This window comes from Rhinolophus sinicus, linkage group LG07 (genome assembly GCF_036562045.2).
Source record: "Rhinolophus sinicus isolate RSC01 linkage group LG07, ASM3656204v1, whole genome shotgun sequence".
NCBI classification, from domain to species: Eukaryota; Metazoa; Chordata; class Mammalia; order Chiroptera; family Rhinolophidae; genus Rhinolophus; species Rhinolophus sinicus.
In genome coordinates, this window is record NC_133757.1 from 13,984,771 (window position 1) to 13,998,986 (window position 14,216).

General features: G+C 44.8%; 1 protein-coding gene across 3 annotated transcripts in view; it reads right to left on the reverse strand.

Moving 5' to 3' along the window:
• CASP7 (caspase 7) overlaps positions 1-13,442 on the reverse strand; it is a 33,953-nt gene extending 20,511 nt beyond the window's left edge. The window contains exons 1-2 of one of the 3 annotated variants that reach the window (XM_074339023.1): positions 13,287-13,442; positions 8,531-8,634 (exon numbers count right to left, since the gene is read on the reverse strand). In XM_074339023.1, coding sequence (XP_074195124.1) covers positions 8,531-8,634 — 104 coding nt within the window. In that variant the 5' untranslated portion in view covers positions 13,287-13,442. Of the gene's footprint in view, positions 1-8,530; positions 8,635-12,367; positions 12,510-12,543; positions 12,668-13,286 lie in introns of those variants that run through there. The other 2 variants (XM_074339022.1, XM_074339024.1) reach the window with 2 other exon arrangements.
• Between the last annotated feature and the right edge of the window lie 774 nt (positions 13,443-14,216).

Below are 14,216 nucleotides of genomic sequence, written 5' to 3' on the forward strand. Positions count from 1 at the left end.
AACGTGTAGGGTGTCCATGGGCCAGGTGGGGTGATGGACACTCACTCTCTGTGTCAAATCACACTGTTCTGAATCACACTTACAGTCTCATCCCATTACACCTGAAGTCCCTGACGCCATCCAAGTTTCTCATGAGGTCTGGGTCAGCAAAGCAGAGGCAGCGGGACCGTTCAGGGGGACAATGAAAAGTCGCAAATGCTGGTGCGGTTCTGTCATTATGACAACGGAATGTAAATTTCATCACCCCTTTTTCTAGCAAGAGGGCTCAGTGGTGAGTAAACGATTTCAACTGTTCCCTGAGGGCCAAGTGCCACTTTCCTCATCGTCTCTCCTTCTTCAGCCTCTCCTACTTGGTCCATGTCCCGTTGCTTCTACCTCCCAGGCACTCTGGAGTCTGGCCGGCCCCATCCACCTGCCTGGACCCACTGCCATCCAGACTCCCCAGTCTTGCCTGGAGCACAGCCACAGCCTCCGAACTCGCTTCCTCTCCCACAAAGCCCCTTTTCATTCATTCTTCTCCGCAGTGCAGCTTGGCTGTTCCTTATTTGTGTGCAGGTACATGTGTGTGTGTGTGGGGAGGTATAAGGATCAAGTGACTCTACTGCTTACACCCCGAGTGACCTCCCTGTTCTTAGGACTGATTCCAAATCCTAATGTGACCTGCAGATAAGCCCTTCTAAAATCTGGTGTCTGCCCATTTCCCTCCATCTCCCCTCTGCCATCCCTCCACATCCCACAATCCTGCCAGCTAGAATGATCCTGGATCAAAGGCTTCCTTATGTCCCCACCAACCAACGCCTCCCCATCGAGTCTCAGCACACCTCACTGTCTCCAGGGGGCCTTGGGAATGTGACTCCTTCAGGGCCCTGCTCTGCTCCTTCCCGGCACCATCTCACCTTAGTTACCGGCTCCCCGTCTGCCTTCCCTGCCAGACCGGGAGCGTCTGAGGCAGGTGTCTGCAGGTTCAAATCCTGGCTATGCCATCAATCAACTGTGGCACTGGGTGCAAGGAACTTAACTTCACTCTGTCACCCCTTATATATTTCCTGAAGGAAATACAAATTGATGACCAAAAATGGCATCACAAGCGGCTAATTTTAAAGCCAGTAATACCTTAGTAGATGAAAGCAACTTCCATCTTACTGAAGTACGTGAAAAACCTAAATTTTAAGGGTACATAACAAAACCTGATTGAATTTTATTCAAATTCACTGCCTCCTTGGTAGGAGACCAGTATATCATCTAATACATGGGTTCAAGTCACATGCTTAGCAAAGGCAGAGAAAATAAGCAACTAACATTTCACGACCTGGAAGGATGAGACATTAATCTGCCATTTAGTATAACTCAGTATCGTTTAATAATTAAATAATCATGTCTTACAATTCATGCAACTAAAATAAGCCATTCAGAAAAGGGAATTTAATTTAAATAATTTACAAGGATGCTTATTTTGATAACATGAAGCTTCATGTTAGTATCAACCATACTATGATACAAAAAAAAAACCCCAGTGGACCAGAATATAGAAAATTATCCAGGCTTACTTCCTTTTCTTAAAGGACTTATGGAAAAAGCCCACACCACAGACCACATCTATGATGGGTTTTTAAGGCAGAGGTCTTCAGGATACTCGAAGACTTTCCAAGGGGTCAGATACTGACAGATTTAAGGGAATCAATTAACCAGATCCTCCACTTCCATTTGTGTTTTTTCCTAAAACTGGTCTGGATGAGACACCATTTCCCCTGTCCCAGTCTCCCATCTCTCACCCACCCTGAACCTTAGATGATGTTGAAACCTCCACGTCATCTAACAAAGGGACCATTCAAATACCAGCGTCCGTAAGTCTCCTTGAATCAGGCACTGTGGTGGGGCTTCCTACTTATACACGAGTCTGATAAGGGTAAAGGATGGCATTAGAAATGGGGCGATTTGGGAGATACCGGGTTGTTCCAAATTCAATAATTTATTGAGAAAAAATATATGTAATAGAAATAGGATGGAATGGGAGTGATACGGCTCTTGTTTTCTTGCAACTTCTGATTATTCCCAAAGATAATATCGCTGTTGACCTCAAGTCATGCGAGAGCAAAGCAAACACTGACTCAAGGAGGTAAACACAGCACTGGGCTTTGTGCTTATTCCTCCCTTTCCCTCCCCTTCATCCACCCATCCATCCAAAAATTGGAATTTGTTCCCTTTCCTTTCCTTTTCTCTCTCCTTCCCTCTCTTCCTCTCTCCCTTTCTTCTATCCAACAATTAGAATTCAGAAACAAGATGGTGATCACAGGGATACGTAATGACACACTGAACGAAAAAGAATGGTATCAGACCTTTGCTGATTGAAAGCAGGTCTGGTGTGGCTGACTGCTTTGACAAGAACTGGCTTTATCAACTAGATTGCACAGCAGGCATTTTCCACAAATGAATGAGCTACATTTGTAGCTCCAAGGTCTTAACAAAATATATATATTTAAAAGCATATAGTTTAAAAGCATTTTCCAAAAAAAGAATATTGACAAATGTTTCTTGATGCTATTTTAATTATCTTATCTCTGTTGGAGTATTTTGGGTTAAACAAGTTGTCTCTAACTAAAAGAGGAACAGGTTTAAAATAACAGTTGTCTGAGAAGTTTCGATAAAGCCTCTTTGGTATACTTCCCAGAAACTGAAAAAATAAATGTCTCTAAGGGCTGAATAACGATTCTTTGAATATCAGGTGATTTTCAATACAATTGAAGAGGGACCTAATTGAGTTGTCATTTTTGGCACAGAACTTGGAAGGAATTCAAACAATTAAGTGACATTATTATAACAAAACTCCTACCATCCAATGTATTTATTCATGGTTTCTCAGAGCTTCTATCTTTAAAAATGAAAAATAGGAAAAAGAGGTGATACTAACTTCTTTCTAGCAGTAAGTATTCTTTGTTCATTTGTTCATAAACTAACTTTGAAAGCCAACTCATTCCATTGTAAGTTGCAATTTCAATGGATAAATAATTACTTTGATGAATAATGATTTAACCATGTAGATGAAAAAAAGGGGTTCTATGGAAAGTAATCTCCCAGGGTAATCTGATCATAAATTCCTAACTGGGCAGGTCATAGTGGGTAGTCACGCCCTAGGCCTGTAACTTTTTAAAAATATTTTATTTTTCAATTACAGTTGATGTAAATATTATATTAGTTTCAGGTGCACAACATAATGATTAGACATTTATATAACTTACAAAGTGATGACCCCAATAAGTCTAGTACCCACTTGACACCAGTTATTATAATGTTATCAACTATATTTCCTATGCTGTACTTTACATTCCTGTGACTGTTTCTATAACTGGGAATTTGCACATCTTAATCCATTCTCCTTTTTCATCCATCCCCTCAACCCCCTTCCCATCAGGCAAAATGTTCTCTGTATCTATGAGTTTGTTTCTATTTTGTTTATTAGATTCCACATATAAGTGAAATCACATGGTATTTATCTTTCTCTGTCTGACATATTTCATGTCACATAATATCCTCTAGGTCTATCCATGTTATTGCAAATGGCAAGATTTCGTTCTTTTCTATGGCTGAGTAATATTCCATTGTATATATGTAAAACCTCTTCTTTATCCATTTGCCTATGGATGAACGGTTAGGTTGCTTCCGTATCTTGGCTACTATAAATGATGCTGCAATGAACATGGGGATTCATGTCTTTTTGAATTAGTGTTTTGGGTTTCTTCGAATAAATACCCAGAAGTGGGATTATGGGGTCCTTCTTTGTCTCTTGTCTTTGTTTTAAAGTCTATTTTGTCTGATATAAGTATTGCTACCCCAGCTTTTTTGTTTTTCATTTCCATTTGCATGAAGTATCTTTTTCCATCCCTTTACTTTCTCTGTGTGTGTATTTATCTTTCGATCTGAAGTGAGTTTCTTGTAGGCAGCATATGTATGTGTTTTGTTTTCTTATCCATTCAGCTACCCTATGTCTTGGATTGGAGCATTTAATCCATTTACAGTTAAAGTAATTATTGATAGGTATGTAGCTATTGTGATTTTATTATTTACATTTTCTTCTTAAAGAAGTCCCTTTAACATTTCTTGTTATATTGGTTTGGTGGTGATGAACTCCTTAGCTTTTTCTTGTCTGGGAGGCTCTTTATCCTCTGATAATAAATGACAGCTTTGCTGGGTAGAGTAGTCTTGGTTGTAGGTCCTTGCTTTTCATCACTTTAAATATTATTTGCCAATCCCTTCGGGCCTATGAAGTTTCCGTTAAGAAACCGGCTGATAATCTTACGGGAGATCCCTTGCATGTAACTGACTGCTTTTCTCTTGCTGCTTTTAAGATTCTCTTTATCTTTTACCTTTGGCATTTTAATCACGATGTGTGTTGGTGTGAGCCTCTTTGGGTGCATCTCATTTGGGACTCTCGATGCTTTTATGGACTTGTATGCCTATTTTCTTTGTCAGGTTAGGGAAGTTTTCCACCATTATTTCTTCAAATAGGTTTTCAACTCCTTGCTCTCTCTCTCTTCTCTTTCTGGTACCCTACACTTGATGTAGTCCCAGAGGCCCATTAAATTATCCTCGATGTTTGGGATTCTTTTTTTCTTTTTGCTGATTCGATCCTCTGTTTCACTCAATCTGTTGATTTCCTCTAATACATTCTTCATTTTAGTTACTGAAGTCTTCATTTCCGACTGGGTTTTGTTCTTTGGTTTGTTTTCTATCTCCGTTTTTATGTTTCCTATCTCTTAGTTGAAGTTATCACTGAGATCATCCAGCCTTTCCCTAAATTCATTACGCATCCTTAGAACCAGTGTTTTGAACTTTGCATCTGGCAAATTACTTGTCTCCATTTTGTCTAGTTCTTTTTCTGGAGTTTTGTTCTGTTCTTTCATTGGGGACTAGTTTCGTTGTCTCCTCATTTTGGCTGCTTCCCTGTTTGTTTCTATGTATTAGGTAGAGCTGCTACATGTCCTGGTCTTCATAGAGTGGCCTTATGTAGATGTCCTGTCAGGCACCGTGGTGCGGTCTCCCAGGTCACCTGAGCCAGATGCTCCAATGGTGTCCCTTATGTGGGTTGTGTGTGCCCTCCTGTTGTAGTTGAGCCTTGACTGTTTTCAGCATGTCAGTGGGTAGGACTGATTCTCAGGATGTCTGACTATGAGGACTGGCTACAGTGGATGAGCTGTTGTACAGGGGCTGACCTCACAGAGCAGGACACTTTAGTGTGACTCTGGTGACTTTTGAGTCCACCCTTTGAGGGTGTTGTTTGTGGAGCTACCTGGGTGGTACTCTGGTGTGGTCTGAATCTGGCCACTGGGTGTGTTCATTCTGGGACCTCTTGGGAGGGGCTCTGGTGCAGGCCCAGGTCAGCTGCTGCCTGTGCTCAGCCGTGGGCCACTGGTAGGAGCTACAAAATTATCTGTGGTTGGTAGCTGCCGGTGCTGGGTTTGGAGGCGCCTGAGAGAGGCTACACTGCCAATTGAGGCTGGCTGCCATTAGTGTCGGGTCTGGGGTCACTTGGGAAGAAGTACAGGGCAGGATGAGGCCAGCTGCTGCTTGTTTGGGGTTTGTGAACTTTTCAAAGAGATATTTAGGAAAGCCCTCAGCATAGGCTCAGGCCAGCAGCTTGTGTGGAAAAGCTGCTGAAAGAGGTTCGGGCTGGTGAGTGAATTGGGTGCAGTGAGGTCTCAGGGAATCACCCCAGTGGGGCGAGAGCACTGCTAGCTAGGTTGATGGAGACTCAGACTTGGCAGCCGCCTGCACATGCAGGCTGGGTGGGAGGAGGGCTCAACAAAGGAACAATGGTGCCTGCCCATCCCCAAGAGAGCTGTCCCACAAGCCGCTACTCTAAAGCCAGACAATTCAGTTCCTTTCTGTATGTCCCTGGTGCTTTTCAAGCTACTGTCCGTTCGCTGAGATTAGGTCGAGTGTGAGTAAGTCCATGTGTGGGTCCTTTAAGAGGAATGCCTGGGACTCCAGCTGGCCTCCATTGCACCAAGTCCCCACTAATTTGTGGGGACTTCTCTTCCTGGCAGTCTGTGCTGGGGAGCCCGGTATGGGGCTGGGACCCCTCACTCCTCAGGGGGGACCAGCCCGTTCCACAGCTGAAATATCCCTCCCGATTCTTAACCACCACACGTAGGTGTGGGACCAGCCCGTTCCACACCTCCATCCTTCCTACCAGTCTCATATGGCTTCATCTGTATATTCTTAGTTATAGGATTTCTGTTCAGCTGGCCTTCAGGCGATTCTCAGTGATGGCTGTTTTGCAGTTTAATTGTAATTTTGATGTGGTCGTGAAAGGAGGCGAGTACAGCATTTACCTACTCCGCCACTTCGACCAGAAGTTTCCTGGCTAATACATCTTTAGTGAAAGGTTTTAAACCAGATCTGTCCATTGTTCTTGTGCATCTAAGTTAACATACCTTTGAAATGTCAGAAGTTTTACCCCTCGATGGGCTGATTAACCCTCAAGAGAGCACATAATCTTTTTAACTATTCTGTAATCCAGTCCCCATCTTGCTTCCTCCCACCTTCCTCAATGTACATTCCCTCAATTTCAAATGCTTAAAGAAGCTGCAAAACTGTTATTCTCCAGGATAATTGAGATCTTGCTCCTCAAAACATGTCCTCAGTTTCACTCAAAAAAAACTCATAAAAATTCTCTACAGGTATGGAGATTTCTTATGTTGACAATAATGCTAATGTTATCAACATTTATTTGTTTAGATCAACTATGGATTAATAGCTGAAACAGTAACTTAATCTAGGAGAAATTAATAGTGACTTAGTGTAGAAAAAATTACTATTAATACTCATGATACCTGGAAAAAAAACTTAAGATTTATGCATATGTTCATATGCGTACATACATATGTCATAGAGGTATATGACGAGGTGATCAATAAGATTTTCAAGCAACTAAATCTATTATATCAGAATAAATTGTTGTGGTAGGAAATAGAATTTAAAAAAAAGTTCAGGGGGAGAAAAGAAACAACATAAAAATTCTAGTTGTTAACAAGGAGAGCTTGTTGAGGTACATTTTTAATGAATAAAGGTGGTTATAAAATTACTATGTATTTAGATTCCACTGGATACATTTAAAGAAATGATTTTTATATGGCAATATTTACATCATTCATTTTCATAATTTCTGGGAAGTACACAAAAGGGCTTTCCTAAGACTTATGAAATGATTCTTACATGATTTCTGTTTCTCTTTCACTTAGAGGCAACTTGCTTAGCCCAAATACTCAACAAGTTGAGAAACCAACATATTATTATATATTTTTTAACTATTTTGACAAGAAATTTATACGTCATCTTAAAATGTACAAAGGGATGTCGTTTTCCATTATTTGAGGGTATGTGAGCAAAAACCTTTGAAGGCCGCTGCTGTAAAGGGCTTGCATTGCAAAGTGGTTCAGCCTGGACCAACTAACTCAGGGCTTTGAAAAGTTTTCAGGAGTTGGAATTGAACTTTCTGGTCATTTCACCGGGTATTCTTTGACCCTAAATGGCAGCCAATGCCAGTGGAATTCGGGTCCAGGATGCTGGGATCTTCCCACTTTTCTGAGTTTTGTCTGGGAGGTATGACCCAAGGCTCTCTCCGGGATGTTGCAGGGAGCCACCTCTTCCCTCCTGAGCACTGCTTGGGAGCACTCCCTAACCTCAAGCTTAATCCCCTTGGCTGTCCCTCCCAGGTGGGGCTTGGTTTAGGGGACACCAAGAAGTCTGATACGTCTGACTTACAGATCACTCCTGCCTCTTGTCAGGAAGCCCCACTCACTGCCCCTCCATGACCAATGTTAAGGGGAGGTACGGGGCTCCCCCACATCCCTGCAGCCTCCTTCTAAATGGAAAGCACAGCTGAGCCGTTAAGTGAGTGGAGCTGGCACCATCTGGATTCTAATCTCAGCGTCACCACTTATTAACTGTCATCAGAAAGGCAAGCTATTAAACCTCTTAGCATCTCAGTTTCCCTACCTATTAAATGGTGATAACGATAGGACCATTTCCTGGGGTTATGAGGACTACATGCAATACTGGGCTGGCAGACAACAGTTTAATAAATGAAATGATGACGATGATGATTAAATGTAAAATTTAGAATTTTAAAGGCAAACTCAAGAAAGGAGAAAGCGGGACTCGGTCCACAAGAGGCTTCTCCCCAGTGAAGTGCCTCTGAAAGCACAGGGTGGGAGTGCACCCAGGGTCTGCTCCGAAGGAGCGTGGCTGCAGATCATCTCTGATGACAGCCCCTCACTCCTGGGCAGCTGCCACCCAGGTGCACAGCCACTGAGCAGAAGACTCCTGTGGTTTGCTTGTCCCCCACACCTGGGCTTTTACACAGGGGACCCAAGTGCTGTCACACAGAGCCAGCAGAATCCTGTGCAAACCTCCCATGCACAGCATAAACCCCCTCCTGAAATGTCCCCCTCTCCGTGGGTGGGTAGAGATGGCAGAAGCACAGCAGAGCCAAGTGGCCCAGGCCCCTGATTAACCTGGCCAGGAAACTTACCTAAATAATCCATGCGGGAACCGTTCTGGCTTAGCATCAACTACATCCTGGCTTTCTGAATCCCCAGCTCCCTGCATCTCAACACAGCCTTGATCGTCTGCCATCTGGAAAGAGAAAACAAAATTGGTACCCAGTGTGGTACTTTCAAATAACACTCATTAGGTAACACAGTTTTTAACTTAAGCCTAGAAATGAGCAGTCTTACATACTGAGTCTCCAGGGTTTCTGTCCCATCAAACCATTCAAATACCTGAGTACCAACTCTATTTCAGGTATTGTTCCAGAGACAGGTACACAGTGGGGAAGAAAACCAAGTTATTGCCCTCAGGGAGTTTCTAATCCAGCATGATTTTTTAAATGTTCCCTGTGTATGAGAAGCTGTGGAAGGTCCATCCAGATTTGTAAGAACAAGAAACTCCTCTAAATTCCTGACAGCTTATAAGGTGCTCATCCTTTGCCCGGCATCACTCAAAGCCAGTTCATAAAATGAATAATCTGCCGTATAAAGCCTTCTGTTTTGTGTGAGTTTTCATGGGTCTTCCAAAACTGATTTCCTCAAATCTATTTGATGCTCAATCATTTTCAAGAAATCCCTATGATCTAAAAGGTCAAATCTAACCCCATCTCCTTAGATTTTTAAGGCCCTTTACACTACGGCCCACCACTTGGTTTCATAAATAAGGTTTTAATGGAACACAGACACACTCATTCATTTATGAATTGTTTGTGGCTGCTTTCCCATCACAGAGTCGAGTAATTATGACAAGAGACAATATGGTAAAGTGGAAAATATTTACTACCTGGCCCTTTGCAAAAAAGTATGCTGATCTAGGATCACTGTGAGCCAATAGGATCCCCTACTCACTTACCACTCTCTCTACTTTAAGAAGTAACAACATAATAGAAACTCCCATTTATTATCGTTTTGTCAGCATTATTTTATTTAATACTCCCAGTAATGCTGTTAGATCATCCCTATGACCAATAATGCTGTTAGATCAGGACTTTGATCATTGCCCTTTGACAGATGAGGAAGCTGAGGCTGGAAAAGGTTAATAACTTGTTCCAGGTCACATGACTCGGAAATAGCAGGACTTAGATCTGAAGCCAGCAACAAGCATTCCAGAGGCTACCCCTCACCATCACACCATTTAGCTCCTAGCTGCCCAGCATCCTTGGGCACACTGTGCTCATTTCGGGTTCCATCTGGGCTCATGGTTCTCTTTCTGGAAGTCACCACCCACATGTTTGCTGGACGTGCCATTTTTGCCCAGTTGGCTAATTCTCAATCTTCAGAATTCAGCTTAAATGGCACCTCCACCGAGAGGTCCTCCGTGATTACTCCTATCTCACCCCGCCCAACTCCCATTCCCTTTACAAACCCTGTATCTGTCTTGATGTTTCAGATTAGGACTCAAAATGTTTCTCGAAAACAGAGATAACCCCATCTCTAGAGTAAATAAGGGCAAATCCAGGCAGGCAGAAATGCTCAACAGTTTTTATTTCATCTCCTTTATATAGACTCTTGGTCTATAAAGCTAAACATTTGGTGACTTCCTTATTCCTGTGAAGCTGGGCTTGATTTCTGGGTAAAACCAAGTTCACCCAAAACAAGGATGGTGAGCGACTGGGGTGCCTGATCTCAGTAGCATCATTTCAGTCAAGCCAAGACTTCGTATTGACCCCTTATTTGCAGGCATCATCACAGCCCACTAAGAAAATCCAGGTCTATCTTAGCTCTTCTGTGCCTAGAGAGGACTCACCTGGCGTTCTTTTCCTGTATGTGTTCCTTTCTTGGGGCTCAGGCTCAAAGAGCAGTCATGCATGGGATACTGCATATTCAATTGTTAAATACGCCTACCTTCTCTTCAAATGAATTAATATATGATACACCTAAAGCATTAACAGTACCAGGCATTCTATGTTAGTGTTGTTGTTGTTGTTGTTATTATTGCTACTATCCACTAAAACTTTATTTGCAGATTAAGAGCTTAACTTAATCATCCCTTTCTTGTTCCAGTCACAGAAAAGTACCAGGTACATAGCAGGCATTCAATAAATACTTCTATGTAAACGTTATAACTAAAATATACTTGAAATTTTTTAATCCTTCAGTGTCCTGAATGAACTGTTGATATGGGACACACAACAGAACCAAAGGGACCCCAGGAGCGCAGTGGAAAGCCCAGTCATGGCCAACAGATCAGGGGTTAAATTTGCTCCTTTATCTATTAGCACCTTGAACAAAGTACTCAACCTCTCCCAGGCTCAGTTTCCTCATCTATAAAATGGGAAAACAATGATGCCTCAGTCACAGGTGGCTGTGAGGCTGAATGGAACAATGCATGCAAAACGCTAAGCACTGTGTAGCACATTCTATGGTAAAGGTTTACTATTCCCTATTATCACCACTGTGTGCAGAACTCAAGAAAGCATTCAGCTGTCAACCCCTACCAGTACTTTTAAATTACATCCACATTTTAAGCACCTATTGTGGGGACTGAAAACAAAAAGCCTCTACCAATTATTTCCATTATTTCTTAATAGGTGGCTGGCATACATCTGGTAAGAAAATCACTTCCCGCTATTTATTTTCTCAGCTTTTTTCCCCCCCGGTGGGGGGAATGAATTCATGATAGCTGCTTCCTCGGAAAAGTGACAGGATACAACTTGCACCCTACTCTTGGCCAAATGAAGACAACCTTTCTAAAAGGCTCAAAAAGAAGCAGCTCCGAGGACCTCCGCCTCTCACCTCTAGCACCTGGAGAAGGAGGGGGCTATGCTGGGCACTCAACTACTCCACTGTCACCTGATGCTCACAGCATTGCTAGAAGACGGGAGTTTTCACCCTCTAAAGCGGAAAAAAACTATGGTTTCTTCAGAGAAGTTAAGTAACCTGCCCAAAGCCACACTGCTAAGAGGAGGCAGAAGTGGACTGTGAACCTAAGCAGTAGCTGCCTGAAGAGGAGGAAGGTCAGACTGTAGACCCTGAGGAGGAAACAGCCTGTAAGTAAATAATGTGGGGGGAGGTAGACAGCCAGTCCAGGAGTTCAAGAGATAAGATCTGGCAATGACTTGGTAATGACTCACAGAATCACCCATCCGTAATTATACTGCGCCATAAATCGCAAACTTGAATGCAACAGGTAACAGGCTACACGGTCACTGGCGGCCTGAGAGTCCTGTCTTTTTTCACTTTCTCAAGGGATCTTCAAGAGCCCTGCACAAGGGTGTTCCCAAATGATGACAATAGGTCACATGTAGCGTACTAAGCCTTGAAAGAGGCACTGCTCTGCAATATAATCACCTCCTTCCACCCTGGCTGCATTCGTCAGCCCAGGAACACCAATTAGGGTTTCCAGTCGGGAATTCCCACGCGTTCTCAGGAATTTTTTTCTGCCGCTTTCCCGAATCCCAAAATATAATCTGTTTTCTGTTCTACACGATGAATTGTTTCCACAAAGTGACGGCCCATACTACCAACCACCTGGGTTCAAGGAGCCGGCTTTCCAAATTTCCCAACCAACTTTTCTCGGGATTTGGGAACCGGAAAGCGAACAAAATTCCTGGGAACGGGCGGGAATTCCCCCCTGGAAATCCTAATCACCATTATTCCCATTAAATGGATAAGTACAGAGAGAGCCAAGGCCCCACAGTGGGCAAGCACGGAAGAGGGGACTGGAATCTAGGGCTGTTTGACGCAGGAGCCCTCGCCGTTAGCCCTGCGAGATAACGAACCGCTCCTTCCCTTTTAAATCCACCGCTTCTTTTCCAAACCTCGAATAGTACCGGGTGACGGCCGCTGGCTAGGAGGGAAGTCAAGCTGATCAAACCAACCTCTCCCCCAAAGTTTCAGCGCCGGCAGTTTCAGCCGTGCTCCTAGGGACCCCGATCCCCCGCCCCAGACTCCGCTCGGGGCAGCGGAGGGGGGAGGAGAAGGCCGGACGAGGCACCGAGGAGGCGCGCCGCCGATGGGCTGGAAAGGCAAAAGCAGAGGCGGGGGCCGAAGTTACCGTTCCTACGTGGCTCGGCGGGCAGGGCTTGGCGGGCAGGGCTTGCAGCGGGCTCCGTCCCTCGGCGGCCAGGGTCTGGAACTACTACTATCACCAAAACGAAAGTAAAGTGCTGAAGGGGAGGAGCCGTCCGGGGCCAGATGCGAAGCGGGGGCGGGGCTACGTGCCCCCGTCCCTCCCCACCGCCCTGTCCCCTGCTCAGCATGGCGCGCTCCGCAAAGTTGGCCCCGCGCACGGTCTCATAGAGGAGCCCTCGGCAAAATGGGTCGCGCGTTCTAAAAAGTTGGGCGCGAGCACCGCCCTGGAGCTCGGCCCTGCAAAGTGGCCCGGGTCACTAGGCGCATCGTCCCCGGAAAGCTCCCTCGACAAAGTCGCCGCGCGGCGGGATTCAGTTTGCAGAGATTTATGGGATCCCGCCGCCGCGCTCAGTCCTCGGGAGGGCACATTTGCAGAACTGGCAGCGCTCAAAGTGACTCCCCGAGTGCGCTCTGCAAACCTCCCGGGCCACGCGGAGGGAAGAGCACGCCCTGCAGCCCCCCGCCGCTCAATTATGGGACTCTCCTCAGAGCCCCGCGCCCGCCTCCTTCCCTCTCCCGCTACTGCCCCAAGTCTACTTGGGCCTCCGCACCACTACGGAGACCCAGTTCCCATAGCCTTAAAGCTCTTCCCCAGCCAGATCTTTGACCCCAGCCTGTGCGGTTCAGGGCCCCTGGATGCTCGGCGCCTGCCTCTCCAGGTGTTACCTTTTCCCAAGGCGGAGCCCCTCGGGTCACCGTCGAATCTTCTGTAGTCTTCCGGCCTTCTAGAACTTCCTTTCACTTGCGAGTGCGCCTGTCTGTGCACGTAAGCAGTAGGACGCCAACTCGGCTTTCTCATGAGCAAGTCCTTCATGCAAACAGTCCTCTTGTCCCGACGTAGCTAGCGCCGGAATCATTCCTAAAAATATTTATTGAGCGCCCCCAGGTGTCAGCCACTGGATATGTAGCCGTGAATTAGTTTAGGGAGAGAACTGCACTTGCACGGATTCCACTTCATTCACCCCTGCATCCTTCCCCACGTCCCCCACGGCTTTCTTCATCCTTGGGCCTCCATCCGAGGCCTCTAATGCCTTTCTTTCCAAGGCTCCTTGGGAGTAGCTAATTAACTCAGTCACACTGAGGTATAAATATTTGCAAAGAAATTAGTTTTATTCATACCACAGATATTTGCTTTGAAAGAGTTACCAACACCTTGAGTGAAAGGAGTGAAGCCTTCATGCTGTGACATCAGCCAAGAACCGCATCTTGTCTTTTTGTTTGCTTGCTTTCCTCTGGGCTTGAGACTTTAATATTATCTCTAATATCTTACCAGGTAAGGACATTTTCTTGGTTTAAGAAAGACTGGCCCCACTCAAGTGTAAGGGCATAATTATAATTTATTAATTTATGTGAAAATCCTGAATTCCTGAATATTTTAAACAGGTATTTGCACTATTCCCAGTGTGGGTGTTCTATAGGCTGTATGTATCCATTCAATTCATGCATTGAAAGCAAATGCCCAACATGATGGTATTAGGAGGTGGGGACTTTGGGAGGTGCTTATGTCACGAGGGTGGAGCCATGGTGAACCGGATTAGTGCTCCTAAAAGAGGCTTGACAGAGCTTTCTAGTCCCTTCCACCGTGTGAGGACACTG